Raw genomic sequence first — 20454 nt, 5'->3', positions numbered from 1 at the left:
GGCTGGTCTGCTAACCCCTCTGTTCCTAAGGTCTTGCAATGACAACTACTCAGTAAGTATTGATTGACTGAGAGACTGAATGATGAAGAGAATAAGCCTAGCATGAATCAGAGGTCTGGAATGATTCCTTCAATCTATAGAATGTTCTTCAAGAAAAAAATGAAACAAGTACAAAAGCAGAATATCAAAGTGGGACCCTGAATGATGGCGTGTTTGTTTCCATTTGCAGAACTGTGTTGACACGGTCCTTGGTGTCTGTTGAACAATTAAGCCAGTGTAAAAATAATGACTGCATTGTCATCGCTAATAATGACAACAGTCATCATGACATGCCAAGAACACTTCCAGCATGGTAACTTTGTTTAAAAGCCCCTGGTCTTCAAAATTGCATAAGCTCTCTGATAATTATTTTCTCTCTTTCATTAAGCTTGGCAGAGTCATAACTGTTGGGTTTCAAACAACAAATACTGAACTAAGTGCAGCTGCTGCCCAAGCCTTGATGATCAGCAGCCAACAGGGGAGTTGGTGTCACCCCTGCTCCGAGTTTGTCAGTGACCAAGGTGGCACTGCAGCTCATGGCACCCTGACAAACAGCTTATCACTGTAATTAAAGCTGAATTGGATGTCCTCCGGCTTTGGGCTTCATATCCCTTCATGTAGACAAATAAACTGGAGGAACAGCATATGGATGGAGACCAAAAATTGAATATGACGTCCCTGTACTTGTATCAGCAAGGGCAAGGGGTAAGAGCCACGGCGTCTCCATTTGCAACATGGGCCATCTGTATCACAAGCCCCAGGATGCTAACAAGGGTGAAATTGTGTTCCATCTGCTGTTCTCCAAAGGGCTCCTCAGTCTCCATTCACCTACCCTCTACAGCCCAGGGAAAGGAGGCTCTGTAGCTGCTGTCTGTTAGGAGAGAAGGCCATTTCCACGAACGCTTTGCAAAAGAGGAAACTGTTCTTGAAATAGACACCTGGGTGGATGAAGTCTTCTGCTCGCAGAATCTGGGATCCCCAGCCCAGGTGATGAACTCATTCTGACAGCTGGACTCTGATGTGATTTTTCGGAAAAATTTAGCCATGAGCAGGGAAAAAAATAGACAAATAGCTGCTCTGAATATATCTCTTTGCCTTTTTGTCTTTGGCAGGATCTGGGCATAGTATAATCATCACACCTTCAGGAATAGCTATTTAGTCAAAAAATACAGTGCACCTATTATGTTGCAGGCCCTGAACGTAAAGTTCTTAACATACCTTGTCTCGTGGTGATTATATCAGAACACATGCTGAACATGTGTTCCCATGTCCTCAACTAGAACATAGAAATTGGCAGACAGGTAGAATGGACTACTGCTTTTTATTTATTTTTATTTTTTAAAATATTCTGCTTGGGCAAAGCTAATTCAAGTTAGCATCCTTTATAAATATAGTAGCCTATTGGTTAGGTGGTGTTCACTTATACGTAACTTCAACTATTTGGAAGAGTGTCAACCGCAGAAATAAAAGGTGCTTTGAGTATCCAAATAAGTACAAGCCAGTGTCACTTCCTCATGGGAGAAAATCTCAGAATCACTTACCACATTTGTAGGCTCTCCAGGTAGGGAGAGAAAGAAGGAAGGGGCACATTGACCAAGCACTAGCTGTGGGTCAAGTATAACCAATCAGGCGATTTCATTTTATCCTTCCCCAGATGTGGAATGTGAGTGTTACTAGCCTTATCTCATATAAAAACAAACACGGCCCAGGGGTTTTCAGTGTGACCTATCTGAGGGTTAAACAGCTGGTAACCAGCAGAGCAGCAACCACCCGCCTTCTGTCTCATCTCACTATGTTGATTCTAGACCACAGGACTGGGACACGCCTGTGCATGAGTTTCCCAGCCGACATCAACTTCAAAGCAGCAAATTCGAAGGATTAGTTTATCTTAAAAGAGTCAGGCAGAGGAATGGCAAAGATGAGTGGCGGGTGAGAAAGCCTGTAAATGAAGGAGGAAACGAGGGAAATTTAAAAAGCACTCAAGAAGATGCAGGGCACAATGGATATAAGAGCAGAACGAAGCACCGAGCAAAGGAGCTTACAATCCCTGCACTCATTCTTGTTCCCCGAGATTTTAACACAATTGTTTTGATAGCCATAATGATAGATGCCACCTCTCCATTAACAAATGAGTATGTTAACTTCAGTTTACTTCAAGATAAGGAACTAGTGTATAAAACAACTCAAAATATTGCTATCCAAGTAGTTCACATTGTCAGAATATTTTTAGTTCAGTTACCTGTAATATTTATCTATAAGAAACTATTTTCCCCATGAAGCCAAACACAGGCAACTCACTCAACACAAAATGTGCTTTATGTAATATGTTACATAATGAGTTTTATAGTATGTATATGAATACATATTTATTACATTTAAATTTCTGAGACTTTCCTAAATATTTTTTCTTATACCAAATTTATCATTTTATCCATTTAATGGTACTCGATATATTGGATCAAATATATTCAATTTTATAATATGTGAAATATATCCAAGTTTAAAATATATCCAAAGAAAAAATATTTTTTTATTCATCACCAAATTAATACCATTTGTTCTGCATGTAAGATGGGGGTAAATATGTGTCCAAGACGTCCTGCCCTTAACTCTTTTTTATTTTTTGAGGTGGAGTTTACTCTTGTTGCCCAGGCTGGAGTGCAACGGTGCGATCTTGGCTCACTGCAACCTCTGCCTCCCACGTTCAAGTGATTTTCCTGCCTCGGCCTCCCCGAGTAGCTGGGATTACAGGCATGTGCCATCACGCCCAGCTAATTTTGTATTTTCATTACAGATGGGGTTTCTGCATGTTGGTCAGGCTACTCTTGAACTCCCAACCTCAGGTGATCTGCCCGCCTCGGCTTCCCAAAGGGCTGGGATTACAGGTGTAAGCCACTGCGCCCGGCCCCTTTACTCTTTTGTCACCTTGTAGAGACACCACTGGAGTTGGCCTTTTTTGACCATTCGTTCAGTCAAAAAATATTTATTGAGAGCCTAGTCCACCACACATATCCTAGATGCTGAAGATAAAAGGGTAAATAAGAAAAACTGAGATTCTGCTATCTTGGGGTTTGCTGCATAGAAGGGGAAAGAGATAATGCATTATCAATTGAACAAATACGTAATTAATCACCGGTGTAATCAGTGCTCTGGAGAAGGACTAGGTGGACAGCCACACATGAGGAAGGACCTGATCCAGTTTGGGGAATTGAGCAAAGCTTCGCCGAGGAGGTAACGGTCAAGCTCAGACCCGAGGGATGAGCAGGAGGCAGCTGGAGGAAGAACGGCCCAAGGCGGCCAGGCACTGTGGCTCACACCTGTCATCTAAGCACTTTGGGAGGCCCAGGTGGGTCCTGAGGTCAAGAGTTCGAGACCAGCCTGGCCAACATGGCAAAACCTCACCTCTGCTAAAAAATTAAAAACTTAGCCGGGTGTGGGGGCATGCACCTGTAGTTCCAGCTACTCAGGAGGCTGAGACAGGAGAATTGCTGCAACCCAGAAGGCGGAGGCTGCGGTGAGCTGAGATTGCACCATTGCACTTTAGCTCGGTGACAGAATGAGACTCCATTTCAAAAAAAACAAAAAACAAACAAAAAAAATTGTTCCGGCACAGGGACAACTTAATGTAGAAATTATGCTCACCAGATAGCCCGTTTCGGTTATATCAGTTGTTCTCCCCAAACAAAACAGTGGGATATACAGGTGGGAAACTTGTACTGGTACCTCCGCACTTTCTGGGGCTTTTCAGCCAGTGCTTTCCTATTCAAAGGCTGGGCGGGTCCTGCAGTGTGCTCTGACACTGGAGGAGGGAGTGCATGGGGGAGGTGCTAGCTGAGCTCCAAAAGTTAAAGCACGTATACACATGGAATACTATGCAGCCATAAAAAAGAATGAATTCATGTCCTTTGCAGAGACATGGATAAAGCTGGAAGCCATCATACTCAGCAAACTAACAGAGGAACAGAAAACCAAATGCTGCATATTCTCACTTGTAAGTGGGAGCTGAACAATGAGAACACATGGACACAGGGAGGGGAACATCACACACAGGGGCCTGTCGGGGGGTTGGTGACAAAAGGAGAGAGAGCATTAGGACAAATACCTAATGCATATGGGGCTTAAAACCTAGATGATGGGTTGACAGGTGCAGCAAACCACCATGGCACATGTATACCTATGTAACAAACCTGCACTTTCTGCACGTGTATCCCAGAACTTAAAGTAAAAACAAACAAACAAACAAACAAAAAATCACCCTCTAAAACACTGCTAAGAGAAATGAATATATAAAGAATACGATTAGTCTCAGTAGAAGTTATCCTATAGAGACTGTGAACATGCTGACATCAATTATGTCAAGCTTACGGTGAGCCTCCTAAAAGCCCTGGGACATCCCCAGGCTCAGGGCAGCCATTCCTAGGACAATGAAGGCTCAGAATACTAGGTGTAGGCAAAGGGGCACCAGAGTGAGGGAGCAGAGATTTATTAAGGGCTGTTCCCATCTTTTGACCCCAGAAAAATCATTTTATGTCTTATCTATAAAGTGAGGTATTTGGACCAGGCCACCTCCAGAGCTCCTCCAGCTTTAATATTCTCTGATCTCACTGAATCAGGAGAGGGAGAAGATATAAATGTTGATAAATATAAACACAACAAAAAAGTATTCATAGCTTCAAGGTGGATTCCTCTGCAACAGGAAGGGAAATAGTGCATACTTCAGAGACTGGTTCATTGAGAACTTCAAATGAGAATGGATGTGAAAATTGTTTAGCAATTGTACGTCAACAGACCAAGATAACTGGTCATTTTTCATGTGGCAGATCTTCCTTTATCTGGGAAAAAAATACATTGCTGGGTATTCTTGGTGCCTTAAACCTTGGGTCAGTCCATTCCCAGGAGGGAGAAACAAGGATAAGAAACAAAAATCGTGGAGTGTTCTTCAGTCATTTTATATCATGCTCTATGCCTTAAGATACATCAGATTGGCCGGGTACAGCGGCTCACAACTGTAATCCCAGCACTTTGGGAGGCCCAGGCGGGTGGGTCACCTGAAGTCAGGAGTTCGAGTCCAGCCTGGCCAACATGGTGAAACCCCTTCTCTACTAAAAGTACAAAAACTAGCCAGGGCGTGATGGCAGGTGCCTGTAATCCCAGCTACCCTGGAGGCTGAGGCAGGAAAAGCGCTTGAACCTGGGAGACGGACGTTGCAGTGAGCCGAGATCTTGTCACTGCACTCCAGCCTGGGCAAGAACAGCACGACTCCATCTCAAAAAAAAAAAAAAAAGATACATCAGATTGGAAAGTGAACAGATTTATCCATGGGTCCCTTCAGAGGTGGTAGGTCCCACGTTAGAAGCTCTGAAACTCAACCTTGGCCATAGCAATGGTCTGCCGTACCACGTGTTGATGAAGGACATGAAGAAGGTTTCTGAGACATTGGCAAGTGGAAAATCAATGAGCACAAGATGGTCATGTGTAGGCATAGGTATGATTAGTGTGGAGCTCCTCAAAGTGTGGGCCACAGAGCTGGGCTTGTCAGCAGCTCCGGGAGGCTTGTTGGAATGTTAACTTTTAGGTGCCACCCCGGACCTATGGGATCCAAACCTCTGGTGGTACCGCCTGATGCTGTGTCTTCATGAATGTATATGCATGTTAAAAATAGAGAGGCAAAACCCTGGGATGTCTACAGTGGTTATTTCCAGCGGTGGGACTCAGGGATATTTATTTATTTATTTATTTATTTATTTATTTATTTATAGATAGAGTTGATAGAGTTTCGCTCTTGTTGCCCAGGCTGGAGTGTAATGGCACGATCTTGGCTCACCACAACCTCCACCTCCTGGGTTCAAGCAATTCTCCTTCCTCAGCCTCCCAAGTAGCTGGGATTACAGGCATGTGCCACCATGCCCGACTAATTTTGTATTTCTAGTAGAGACAGGGTTTCTCCATGTTGGTCAGGGTGCTCTCGAACTCCCGACCTCAGGTGATCCACCCAGTCAGCCTCCAAAAGTGTTGGGATTACAGGCATGAGCCACTGCACCTGGCCGGATATTTTTATATTATTATTTTTAAATGTGTATTTTTCTCTAAGGTTTCTACAATAAACACATATTACTCTTATAATAAGAAAAAAAGTGATTTGCAAAAGGAAAAAAACAGATGTATTCCATGGCATGTTAGGAATGATTTCCAGATGCAAATAACAAAATAAAAGCACCACTTGTGATGAATTTCAAGTTGTCAAATAAATGAACTAAAAATTGAGTAACACAGAGCCTGTGAATTGTGTATACTAATGCATAGCCAACATCAGCATTCAAAGAAGAGATTACTAAGAATAAATGTATTTAAAATGAATTTGAGGCTAGAAGGCCAACAGTGAACACAGCTGTTACACATTTCTGAGCTGGTAGAAAAATATAAAATAAAACTTTTCAAATACACAGCAAGGAAAGACTAAAGTAAAATCCCTAGGCACGGATCAGTCGGGAAGACACTGGGAAGAGATGTGTCACATGCTGGTGTTCCCTCAAGCCTGTCACTGCTGCAAAATGAATCCATCTTTCCAAGAACAACCCTCCACCTAACCTGTTCGCCCACCTCCATATAACATACAGAATGCAGGTGGATCTGTCACCTCTGGGAAGAGTTCTCTTTTATTTCAAAGAGGAGCAGTACAGCAGCCTCAGCACAGAGCAAACTATGGAGAAGTGGATAAAACAGTTCCTTCAGCTTCACAGTCTACCTACCCACAGAGTAACATCTCCGCAGGTTACTTTGTTCGGCATCCTAAAGAGGCATAATGTCCCAGCTAAGAGGGGACCTTCCTCTACCTCCTCACTCACCACTGTCCACTTGCTTGCCAGTGTTGCCTGGTATCCCCCACCATGACCCTTAATTGTGCCCTCTCTCCAGTCCTTCTGCCTCTCCCCTGCCCAGGAGCCCTTCATCACCCTCCTGGGTTTCTGTCACAGCCTCCCTCTGCGACTCCTGCTCCTGGTTTTCTCAGCCTTCAAGTGTTACCCAGCGTAACAGGACTAATCTTCCTGAAATGCAAATCTGATCATGTGATTCCCCAATGTATAACCCTTAGTCATCCGTAGAAAAAGGTCCAAATTCCATACAGTAGTTTTTTACAATTTTTCCTCTTCCAGCCTTTGATGATTTCTCCAAGTTTATTTGTGACTATTTCCTCCTTGCATCACAGCCACATTGAATGATTCTCAGCTCTCTGGACAGACCACCGTCCCTCTTGCCCATAGATACCGGATCATGTTCTTCCCACTGCCTGGAGACCGCTTTCTTCCCATCTCAGCTCCACATTGCCTACTCTTAGGCATCCTTCAGGAGTCCTCTTCGGAATTACTTCTTCTGCCTTCTCGATTTTTCCAAGATCCCACAGCACCCCATCACAGCGCGTCTGCCTGTCTACAGGTCTGCCCCCTCTCCTAGGATAGGCATTCTTCTCGGGGGAATCCATAAGCAGCTGCCAGTACAGTGCTTGACATATACTAGTTGCTCAGTAAATATATCTGAATTGATGCAGCTCAATTTTCAGCCTAGGGAGAGTGTTTGCCTGCTCAAGAGGGATCAACTGAAGCTCTTTCTTCATCACTTGTTCCAAACCACCCGATGCAACAGAAGACAGCAACATCTTTAAAGCCACACTCACAGACGGGAACAATTAAACCTGCAATCAAGCGTTCTTCTGTCCCCCCCATTACTGGTTGCAGAAGTGGGCCAAGCGCAGATAACCAGGAGGTACTGTTCCCAGCCACCCAGACTCACATCACGTCTTTCCCCCAGGACCCTATTTGGGGAACAGAGCTAGCTCCAAGCTGGAAAAGAAAATAAAAGAGGTTCTTCATTCATTCCTTCCCCTCTTAAAAAAAAAAAAACCTAAAAAACAAAAAACAACCCTTTATTGGTCTGTTTCCCATCTCCATCCACTTCTACTTCAATCCTCTTCAAAACTTCGACTAGTAATTGGACCAGTAATTGGACCGTGAAAAGGCCAGTCCATCCCCACTGCGCCCTGGGCCCCACTCCTTCAGGGCCCTTATCGACTCAGTCAGCTGCGGCCTCATCACTGAGAAAAACGGGCAGTGATATCTCTTAATTACGCGGAAGTTGGCTTTTTCTGCTTTCACTTTCATTCCTTGTGGCTCTCTTTGAACAGGGTTGTCAGCGAAGATACCAACACAAAAAAGTGTTGTCTGAAGCGAGACAGTGGCTTTTCTTGCCAGACAAAGAAAGCCGTGTTTTGCTTGTCAACATGTGGTCTATTTGTTAAACGAAGACACGACCTCCGGCCTTGACTCAGCACACAAACACGCACATCAAATAAATGTTGGCGAGGTTAACCTCATTTCTCCTCACTTTGCGGAGAACTTTATCACTCCCTTCCTCATTGTCCAGGTGGAATTCGGACAATTGCTGCAGAATTTTCCAGCCTTAGGAGAGTGACTTGGATTTTTCTGTGCCAAGGAGAAGGGTGGTGGAGCTGAAAGAGCAAGCGTGCAAGCTTTGCTTTTACGTTGCACTTACTGCGTGACCTTGGACAAGTTACTTAATACCTGCAACAGGCAGTTGTCAAAAAATGATCCTCACTGCTAAACTGGGCATGAGACCGGCTGCCACCCGGGGTGAACACGTGGGTGTGGAAGCCACTTCTCCACAGTGGAGGGCTTCACTCAAACATAGCTCCTGTGGGACCCATGTGCCCCCTGACCCCTTCCAGTGTCACGGTCCCTGAGTCCCAAGGCCAGTGCTGTGCTGAAGTGAACCCTACTCCTTCATGGAAGTCCGTTGTTAAACATTCAGAGATTTTGTAAGCTCCTAGCTTGAAAGTGGCCACTGTGGGAGAATTTATGCCAAAGTAGCTGCAAACACTCCAACTCAAGGCTTCCAGCCTCCGAGAGCCAGTTTTCCAACACACCCCTGCCCAAAGCATCTGACTTTGAACTTTGGAATCTCAGACAACTCCTATGAATCTGGATGCCGGCATTCAGGCTGCCGGACATCCCTGGTGTTTGATCATCTCTCCACTAACAAGATTGTACTGAAGCTGTCCAGCAGAGAAGGAACAGCTATGGGAGCCGAGTTTCTCCACTGGCAGACCTCCCTGCGGAATGAGGGGGATGGTGAGCTATGCTTCTCATCCTTGGCTCATCCCTGGCTTGTATGTTTCTCCTTCCTCTAGTGAAGTCTATTTTTTTTTTTTTTTTTTTTGAGACAGAGTCTCGCTCTGTTGCCCAGGCTGGAGTGCAGCGGCAGAATCTACAAACTCCGCCTCTCGGGTTCACACCATTCTCCTGCCTCAGCCTCCCGAGTAGCTGGGACTACAGGCACCCGCCACCAAATCCAGCTAATTTTTGTTGTATTTTTTAGTAGAGATGGGGTTTCACCATGTTAGCCAGGATGGTCTCGATCTCCTGACCTCATGATCCGCCCGCCTTGGCCTCCCAAAGTGCTGGGATTACAGGATGAGCTACCATGCCTGGCCAAAGTCTATTTCTTTTTTAAGAAAAAATTTCTATAGGTTTTTTGGGTACAGGTGGTGTTTGGTTACATAAATAAGTTCTTTAGTGGTGATTTGTGAGATTTTGGTGCACCCATCACCCGAGCAGAATACACGGCACCCTGTTTGCAGTCTTTTATCCCTCTCCCCTCTCCCATCCTTTCCTCCCAGTCCCCAAAGTCCATTGTATCATTCCTATGCGTTTGCATCCTCATAGCTTAGCTCCCACATGTCAGTAGGGACATACGATGTTTGGTTTTCCATTCCTGAGTTACTTCACTTAGAATAATAGTCTCCAATCTCATCCAGGTTGCTGCAAATGCCATTAATTGATTCCTTTATATGGCGGAGTAGTATTCCATCATATATATATATATATATATATATATATATATATATATATATGAAAATTTCTTTATCCACTGTGGATTGATGGGCATTCGGGTTGGTTACATGATTTTGCAATTGTGAATTGTGCTGCTATAAACGTGCGTGTGCAAGTATCTTTTTCATATAATGACTTCTTTTCCTCTGGGTAGATACCCAGTAGTGGGATTGCTGGGTCAAATGGTGGTTCTAGTTTCAGTTCTTTCAGGAATCTCCACACTGTTTTCCACAGTGGCTTACCTCATGCCATGTGCTATTTTGAAATCCATCCAGAGCCCTGGTACAATTGCAGGTGGTGACACAGAAAGGCAACTCAATTTGTACCACAAATAGACTGTCTTCCAAGATGCTTCTGCACCTTGGTCATGCTCAGTTCAGAGCCTCCACTCTACAATGGGGACATAATATTGATTTCCGAGGGTACTTCTGAGAGTCAAATGACCATTTGTGTGAGTGTGCTATGCAAACGGCAAAGACCCATGGAAGCTTTAAGCATTCACACACGTTGTGGTGGATAGATCACTGATGTGGCATTGAAGAGTCTTCGATTTGGGTGTCAGCATTGCCATTCTTTAAGAGGGTTACCCTGGGCAAGCTACTTAATCTCTCTTAATTTCCACTTTCTCATCTGAGAAATGAGTGTAGGATTGCCTACTTCATAGTGCTGCTGTAAAAACTAAGCAGGACAGTAGGGATAGCCATGTTTGGCTTAGATCCAGACATTCATTAGGTAGTGAAGATTCTAGTCAAATTTGAAAATTCTTCAACAACCCTAAGTCTGGATGCTAATTCAAGCTGAAATGCCAGGTCCTTGAATGTTCACAAATAATTAAATATAAATTCAGTCTGAGGCCAAATGTTCGTAATAACAATAAAGTTCGAGGAACCTTTAAAATGGAGAACTGAAAGGGTGATAAACTCAGGGTTAAAAATATTACTTCCTCCTTGGGCTGAGATGTCTTTACTTGCAGGATATAGATCATGGAGGGAAGTTTTGCACATATATGTATTTGGCAAAGAGCCAAAACCACCCGATTATGTTTTATCATTAATTAAAATTTGCAGGAGGGCAACACTTGCAAATGGTGAATATAGCTTTTATTAGACTTAGCAAAAATAAGTTAGAATTGACTGTGTTCAGTTGTGAATAAAGATAAAAGTTTTGAGTGTTTTCATTTAATTGGAATTAAAACACCATCATATACATAGGCAAATTCAGAAATACAGTCATGTAACTCTCTCTCTCTTTCTTTTCCCCCAACCCATCCCCACAGAAAATTCATCAACATCAAATCTATCAAAATCTACCGACTGGGCACAGCGTCTCATGCCCGTAATCCCAGCACTTTGGGAGGCCGAGGCAGGTGGATCACCTGAGGTGAGGAGTTCAAGAGCAGCCTGGCTAACATGGTGAAACCCCATGTCTCCTAAAAATACAAAAATTAACTGGGCATGGTGGCGGGTGCCTGTAATCCTATCTACTCGGGAAGCTGAGGCAGAACTGCTTGAACCTGGGAGGCAGAGGTTGCAGTGAGCCAAGATTGTGCCACTGAACTCTAGCCTGGGAAACGAGCAAAACTCCGTCTCAAAAAAAAAAAAAAATCTACTAAGAATGCTTATATGACCTGACATAATAGTTGACTGCCAAGCAATTTATCTGGTGGCCTCATTACCATTTTAGAAAATTAAAATTTGCTGGAAATATCCAGACTGATCATATAATGGTCTATTAATTCCATTCTAACAACAAACCAGGCTATGATCACTTTAATTAATCAGTAAGCAGTGAATGTCTATGTAATCAGCCATATATATGGCTAGAATCCAATTCAAAGAATATTTGAATTGCTACTGTGTGTTAGGCCATGTCCTGGGCCACCGCATCTGATGAATTACAGTTAGTGGGAAGGTAGGGAATGACATTGTTTCTCAAAATGTGTTAAGTGCTATCAAAGATGTATAAACAATGTACAAAAGAGATCAAGTAAAACTCCATGGGCTGGGCTCAGTGGGTCACACCTGTAATCCCAGCACTTTGGGAAACCGGGGCAGGTGGATCACTTGAGGCCAGGAGTCTGAGACCAGCCTGACCAATATGGTGAACCCCCATCTCTACCAAAAATACAAAAGTTAGCCAGACATGGTGGTGCATCATACCTGTAATCTCAGCTATTAGGGAGGCTGAAGCATGACAATCTCTTGAACCCAGGAGGCAGAGGTTGCAGTGAGCAGAGATCACGCCACTGCATTCCAGTGTGGGTGACAGAGCGAGACTCTGTCTCAAAAACATAATTCCACAGAGGAGAGATTATATCAAAAATAGGCCTTATTTAGGTTAGCACCATCTGATAAAAATACAATGTGAGCCATATTAATAATTTAATAATTTTCTGGCAGCCACGTTAAAAAAAAGTGAAAAGAAATACAAGGGATTTGTTTCTAAATGAAATCAATAAAAAGATTATTTAGCAGACATTTTCCATTCTTTTTGTGTTAGCGTGATAAGTTTTTGAAATCCTATGTGTATTTTACACTTACAAAACATTTCAGTGTGGACACTGCCTTTTCAGTAAAAAATATTTTATCTGTAATTGGATTAAAATGTATCATGAAAAACGTAGATTCACCTGCCAAGTCGTCCCAATAATGGAATGAAGTGTTAGTTTTTAAGCTTAAATTAAAATTAGTAAAAATTTTATAACTGCATTGACCACATGTGGTTAGCAGGTACCATACTGGGCTTTGTAGAGGCAGAACTTCCTGCAATAATGTCAATGTTCCATTGGACAGTACAGCCTTAGAGGGTGAATGTGGGCTGCTCCTAAGGAATAAAGATAAAGAGGGTGTATCCCAGGAAGAAGTCACAGTTCAAAGACTTGGAAATAGGAAAAGCTTACGTGTAGCTATGGCTGCTGAATGTAGAAATAAACTGTGATGCTCATCTCAAGAAGAATTTTTGAGCACTGAGCCTTTGGGCATCTTAAATACTCTGTATTCCAATTTTTCTCCTATACTCTAGCCTATGGTAAGTTTTAGTTATTGAATAAAACTGCTAGTTGCCTTAAAAGGGGGAAATTAAGGCCAGGTGCAGTGGCTCATGCCTGTAATCCCGGCACTTTGGGAGGCCGAGGCAGATGGATCACAAGGTCGAGAGACCGAGACGAGCCTGGCCAACATGGTGAAACCCCGTCTCTACTAAAAAAATACAAAAATTAGCTGGGCATGGTGGCACGTGCCTGTAGTCCCAGCTAGGGAGGCTGAGGCAGGAGAATTGCTTGAAACTGGGAGGCGGAGTTTGCAGTTAGCAGAGACCGCACCAATGCACTCCAGCCTGGGGACAGAGAAAGACTCTCTCTCAAAAAAAAAAAAAAAAAAAAAAAAAAAAAAAAAAAATATGCGGGGGGTGGGGGTGGAAATTAAGCAGATGTAAATTTCTGAGAAGGGTGTATATAGTTAGATGTGGATAAAGGGTACAAAGCAATAGATTTTAAAAGAGATAGAGGGCTGACGGCAATTACTGGGTTACCCTAGTGCCTGATCATAAATTACTGGGTTACCTAAGTGCCTGATCATAAAATCAATCAGGCAACAGCAAGTAACCCTGAGTCTGCATTTCAGGAGCGTGGTGATGGAGAGGTGCTGTGGCTTCAGTACTAGCTTTCTGGTCCAACCTCTAAGGATAGAGGTTGGCCTTCGTGGGTCTTCAAAGTGAGGCAAATGACTATTAAATAGAATAAAACAAATTAAATTCCAAGACTATCAGACTCCTTGGCACCTATCTGCACGGGTGGGCATAAATCTCAGGTACAGAGTATCTGGATGCAGCGAGACCTGTAAGAATCAGATGCCCAGAACACTGAGGAACCTGGCAGAGCTGATGTAAATTACCCTCATGTCTGACTTACATTCATGACACAGTCAAAGCGGAGTCCTGGTTGAGTGGTTTTCATGATGTAGTCTAATGATCAATGTCGATTCCCTTTACGAAAAGCACTTGGTCCAGTTACATATTTCTTCTATCCTGGATTAAAGATGGCCTCCTAAATGCCCATTCTACCAATTTATAGGGTCTTTAAAACAGGATTTTCTGTAAAAAAAGTACTTTCATTGGTTTTGATGAAAAGGGTTTGTGATGAAAGCAGAATCTCTAATAAGTGTTTCATAAATGACACTTCTCTTTCAAACTTAATATAAAACAAAATAAAATACATCTCCCAAAGACCTCCTTGCTGGCTTACAGATTTAAAGTCCCCTGCTCTCAATCAATCGGGGCCAAGAACTCAAAAATCTTTAAAGATACAATCAATTATTTATCAGTGAAAGTTGGTAAAACTGAGAAATTATTTATGGCCCAAATTTTGAAATAGTCATACTTTGAAGGGGGAGGGGGAAAAAGCCACTTTGGGATCTGCAAGTTCCTCTCCAGAGCACTCACTCTCATCTCCTCTCTGCTGTCTGGAGTTCAAAAATGGAAAGAAAATCACAGGTATGAGGAAGTATGTTCATGACTGGGTGTTTTACCTTGTCTTACAAAATCACGACAGATAGTCTAGGGCAGAATGTACCATGGAAAAGAGCCAGAAATTAGGAGGCAAACTCACTTTCCCAGGGCTCGCAGTGATCTATCTGGTTGTCTCCTGTGTGTGTGTGGGGGGGTCATACAACCCCTTATACTCCCCACCTGCTATCTAAGTGAGTAGCAGTGATTTGGAATCTCGGGGTTGTAATATGATTCCCTCGTATTATGGAAAAGCAGCTCCCAAATTCTAGTAGTTTAGCTACTTACCAACTAATTAAGTACTTGGCAGATAGATAAATTATGTATCAGTCAAGACTTTTTCTCATCCCTGGAGCTGCCTGCATAACCCTGCTGTGGGTTTTCAGTTCTATACAGCAGGATATCCAATTGTGAAAAACCCTCCACCAAGGGCTAACTTGCGACAGCACCTTGCTTTTGATGTCTTCATTCTTCAGGATATGAGTCTCTTTCTTTAAAGGAATTCATGTTGTAATAAAATATTACAAAGCAAATCAAGAACCAGTTACTTACTTTGTCTCCATTCACCCTCTTGAAATGCAAGACAAATGATTTAAAAAGTGTTTTTGTGCCAGCATGCTAACTCCTATGTCTTTTATGATAATTTTATATTTAGTTAAACTTAATTTTTCGCAACATTTTATTACAAAACCTCCAAATGCAGAGAAAACTTGAAATAATTGTACAGCAAGTACCCATATGTTCACCAACTTATATTCTACCACTAACATTTTAATATACACCCTTTATCACATATCAGATATCAATCTATTTATCCAACCCTCTGTCCATCTTATTTCTGAGTGCATTTCCAAGGATTGCACTTAATTTTAATGCTGTTTTAAAAAGAGAAATTGTCAGTGAAGATATTTCATTCCACGGAAGAGCATTCTCAGATTGGGCTTAGTATTTCCTGAGGATACTGGTTAAGAGCACAGACTTTGAAATCTCAAAAAGCAGAAACAAAGCTTTGCTCTGTTATGAATTAACTGTGTGGCTCTGGACAGGTTACGTCACCCCTCAGTCTCATTACCTTCATTGGCATGCTGGAAAATGATTCTCATGTGGTTGTTACCATAAGAATTCAACATAAAAGATGAAAAGCACTTAGCACAGTGCTGGACAAATAAGGACTATGTGCTGATATTGTCGCCTCTTTTGTAATCCCGCGAGATCAACGATTCTGTCTGTTTTCTCCTCCATTAAATTCCCAGCCCCTAGCACAGTTCCTTATCAATAACAGATGCTGAATATACGCTTGTTGATATGAATTAGGTTGAATTTCAGAGGTTTTCCCTCCTGGGATACAGGAACTACTTACTAATGGAGAGAGAGAGGCAAGTACAGGGGGTTTCAAAAGCCCAGGACATGAGAAAGCTGGTTCAGGAAATGAGGTAAAAGCAGAAGAGGAAACGAAGTATGCAAAGAAAAAAAAAGATGTATTAGTTTTGGTAATGAAGCAGAAGCGATCAGTGCCCTGTCCACAGCCCCTATGTGTCAGCTTTTCAGTGCAGACCAGCAGACTGGTGGCTGCTGTACAGCATCCTTTTTGTCTAAGGTTCTTCTCCAAACCTCAGCAGGCTGTCGAGTCAGTGCACAGAGTGCAGGGCAGACCTGATATGCTAGAGAATTTACACCCCTGGAAGCAGTCCTCAACCCATGACTGCTGGGAGTGGAAATACCCCAGCTGGTGTCAAAGTATCCCAGTGCCATCCCCTGGGGATAGTATAACGCTGACAGTGTGTTCCACACATGTTAAAGTTAGCCCATGACATTCCAATCCAGTCACCCACAGGGGTAGCTGGCTTCATAAACAAGCTTCTCTCCTAGATGGCTTCCCTTCTCTGTGTCTCTCCCTTACTGTATTACTAAATATTTCCTCCACCTCTCAAATGAACTGCCTTCATTTGAATTCTTGTCTTGGCGTTCCCTTCTAGGGGAAGCCAAAGACAAACGTCTTTATATGTTTAGAGCTTCAGAATCTCTTCTTCAAATGGCATTCTATATTGAAGTCTAATATGTAATATTTATAAACTTAGAGGTGTCCTGACTTAGAGATTCTTTTGGGAGCGTGGTGGTGTTTGGAGGCCAGAGCTCTGCCTCCGTGGTCTTCTTTCCCTTCTCCTCGCCTCCCCAGCCCTCACTGAAGACATCTACAATCTCTTCCAGAGCACGGCTTGTCAGCTGTGGTGGAGTTGATGAGGATAAGGCAGGAAATATAAAGAGTAACATAAATAAATAGAAACAAGCAGGAACAAAAAGGAAAATATGTACCTTCAAAGGCATAAAAAGCATGGACAAATAAACAGTTTTTGCAAAGCAGTGCAGTAATTCTACAAAAAACATCTAGAGGTTTTGAAGGCTCTTGCACATTGTCTAGTTAGTAGCCTACCACACTTAGAAAAGCAGTTGCTTTGTAGAGAATCTAAGATGAGAACAAGTATGGGCAACACAGAATGGGCTAAGAAGAGGCGAGTCCTCAGCTTGGAAACCAAATTGCCTTTTGAGCTGTAATAAGTAAAAAAAAAACAATGCAGAAGGATGTTCCCAATTAGCTGCATGCTTATGGACCCATTGAATAGCTCAAGAAAAGAGGCTTGTGAGAAAACTCACCCAAATATACCCAGGAGGAAATTGTGTGTAATTGAAGAAAACTATAGGATGGCTACATAATTTATTGTCTAAATCTGGACTTGACAGATTTGGACAACAGGTGTAAACTGGGATTTTCCAGGCAACTGTAATGTGATTGTCCTCATCATAACCTAATTAATGGAATTGCAACTGAAAGTGATGTGTACTAGTGGTGGACAGGGGAAGAAAATACATTTCAAGTCAGCCCTCTGTAAACGTGAGTGTGCATCAGAATCACCTAGAAGCTGCGTAAAAACGCAGATTCCTGGCTTTAACCCCAGAGTTTTTGGCTCAGTGGTTTTGGGGTGGGACATGAAAATATGCATTTCTAGCAAGCTCCCAGGGGATGCTAACGTAGCTGGTCCCCAACCACTCTTGGAGGATTGCTTAAGACCGGCAGTCCTCCATCTTGGCTGCATATCTGAATCACCTCGGATATTTTAACATATACTGATGCATGGTCCTCACCCCCATCCCAGTGGAATCAATCTCTGAGGGTGGAGCCCTGACATCTGCATTTTAAGTGTCTCTGCTGATTCTGATGCATGATGAGAGTTGAGAAGCCAAGGATTACCTAAAAGAAAACTGAAAACAAGAAAACATCTTGGATCTTAGAAACTGCTTGGGGAGAGCTTTGAAGAAGTGGGGACTCAAGTCCCTTGGCACCTGGCATCTTGGGCTCCCAGGAAACTTGTCTAGAAAAGGATCATCACAGTGTCTAGGGCTGCCCAAGGGGACAGGGCTCTCCCTTTAGAGCAGCTCTGCTTCTCTTTGTATCACATCCCAGACTCTTGAAAAGATTTTTGCTTAGAGAAAGGTATCTTTGGCACAGTGGGAGTTTAAAATGATAAATATAGCGATTACCAGGATATTGGATTATCACTTCTTTCAATTTGCAATAAAGATCGATTTTTTTGTTTGTTTGACACAGAGTTGCACTCTGTCGCCCATGCTGGAGTACAGTGGCATGATCCTGGCTCACTGCAACCTCCACCTCCTGGGTTCAAGTGGTTCTCTTGCCTCAGCTTCCCAAGTAGCTGGGATTACAGGCATGCCACCACACTGGCTAATTTTTGTTATTTTTAGTTGAGACGGGGTCTCAACATGTTGGCCAGAATGGTCTTGAACTCCTGACCTCTGGTGATCCTCCCGTCTCAGCCTCCCAAAGCGCTGGGATTACAGGCATGAACCACTGCACCCGTCCAGGATCAATTTTTAATAGTCCAAGTCACCTTTGTTCAGATCACCACCAAACTCCCCTCTTAGTGGGTCTCTTTGCTTCTTCTCCTCTCTACTGCTCTGCTACCACTAATTATTATCTACAAGGCAGCCAGGAGGATCTTTCGAAACATGCATTCTCCTGGGGAAATCTTCCAGTGGTCCCCACCTGCATGCACGATGAAACCCCAACTCCTTATCCAAGGACAGGCTGGCCTCTCTAACTTCACTTTTACCACTGCCATCCTTGCTCACTCTCATGCAACCCAGGCATGTTGTGACTCTACTACGCACTATTCTTTCCCATCTTCAGGCCTTTGCACGTAGACTCACCTCTGCCAAAGATGCTGTTCAACCAGATAGTCCTATAACTGTTCCTTTCTCATCCTTCCAGTCTCCCCTCAAACATCAGTACCTCCGACCAGCCATCACAGCCATCTGTGTAAAGATTCCCTCCTCCCTCTACTCCTTCATCCTGCCATTTGCTCTTTTTTCACCTCATCCAATTTCTGATATTCACAGCACTTGTCATACTCTGCAATGTTCTTGTTTCTGTCTTCCCACTAGCATGTTAACTTTATTATCTGCTTCTTCACACCCAGTCCTAAGCTTGGAGTCCAGCATATAACATGTACTGTGTATTTAATGAATTAGTAGTTCAATAGCAACTGCCATTAACATCATTCATTTAACTAACCACCATTTTTCAAATTCCAGGCTCACCAATGTCTGATACAGTAAGTTCCTCTGCAAACGTTTAATTTCTGACTCCCTTGTTCTTTGTTCTCGAGATCAACTTCCTTGCCCCTCCTCCTAAGCTACCTGCTCCGTAAACAACTTCTCCCATTAGTCCCAATCTGTACCTCACATCTCTTCCTTGTTTGGAAAGAGTCCTCTTTACTCCTGGATAGCCATTTGGTAAACTGCCCCTCCTGCTGAAACAGCTCTTCCCACTGAAACTGCCCTTCCTCTGCCTTTGCTGTGCCCTGACATGCCCAAACACACCTTGTACCGTAATGGATAGCCTCTCCCTGCCTGCCTAATTAGCCAAATTCAATTTTAAACAGTAGCCAATCACGTCAGTTTAGATTGTGTGGTCCAACTCCAGCCAATGGGGACAGGACACAGAAGTAGGGACTAACCGCGTTAGGGATAAAAACCCCTTCCATCTTTTGTTCGGCATGCTCTCGCAGTGGCCAGAAGTGGAAGCAGCACCCTTCTGTAGAAGTAAATTGCCTTGCTGAGAAAACTCTTTGCCTGACTGCTGGTTCTTCTTTGCAGCACCGAGCACTTGTTTCTAGCAACCAAAAAGTACAAACTGCTCAAAATTTGATTCTCCATGTCGACTCTCTTAAAGTGGGGAGAACGTACTGATGAGGCAGTATCAGTATTTTGGCACATTTAACAGTGACTATTTCTTCCTGGAAAAGCTATTGTTCTGATTCATGGGACAGTGTTTTCCATGTCTGGTTCTGGATCTGGTTAGTATGATTTTATTCCCTTGATCTGGTTTAGTTTTTGGAAAACTGACCCAGTAGTATGCTTAGAATATTTTGAAAAACAGGATCTCGATGAAGGCCACATATCAACACACTACCATCCTAGGGGCCCTATCTGGTGATCACCTGAATATAATCTATAAAAGCAATGAGCCTTATTTCTTAACCAATGACATCTTCCTGCATAATTTCAACATCGTCTACCATGTTCATCTCTGTAATATTCAAAGCTGTTATTGGTTTTTCCAATTTCCTCTTTTGCGTATGAATGATCTTCCAACACTCTTTTCATGACAAAACCATTTGGTCTCTTATCATAGAGGAATGAAGATGAATTCCAGCTGGTCACCAAGACAGTCATACTCAGTCTGCTTCCTGTGTGCTCATCTTTTCATAAAAACATGTTTTTGTCATTTGTTGTTTGTCTGACTTACCTTGCCAACATCTCTTGGGAAAGGCTGTCTCTGATTCTCTGGAATTAAAATGGGAGATACCACAATGGACCTCTTTTGTCTTGGGACAGGAGAAGTTCTTGCAAACTTAAATATATCCTAAAAGGGAAAACAAAAGGATTGATTAAAATCTCCCACTGAAATGATATATCAATCTGCTCTGAGATA

General features: G+C 42.9%; 1 protein-coding gene across 4 annotated transcripts in view; it reads right to left on the bottom strand.

The window, feature by feature from the left end:
• CDH13 (cadherin 13) overlaps window positions 1-20454 on the bottom strand; it is a 1187225-nt gene that overhangs the window by 655656 nt on the left and 511115 nt on the right. For all 4 annotated transcript variants that reach the window (XM_055299713.2, XM_055299711.2, XM_055299712.2 and 1 more), the window contains one exon: window positions 20269-20385. In XM_055299713.2, coding sequence (XP_055155688.1) covers window positions 20269-20385 — 117 coding nt within the window. The remainder of the gene's footprint in view (window positions 1-20268; window positions 20386-20454) is intronic.

The sequence above is a fragment of the Symphalangus syndactylus genome, chromosome 11 (genome assembly GCF_028878055.3).
Source record: "Symphalangus syndactylus isolate Jambi chromosome 11, NHGRI_mSymSyn1-v2.1_pri, whole genome shotgun sequence".
Lineage (NCBI taxonomy): Eukaryota > Metazoa > Chordata > Mammalia > Primates > Hylobatidae > Symphalangus > Symphalangus syndactylus.
Note: the sequence above shows the minus strand (reverse complement) of the source record. Positions and strands in the feature narration are given on the sequence as shown.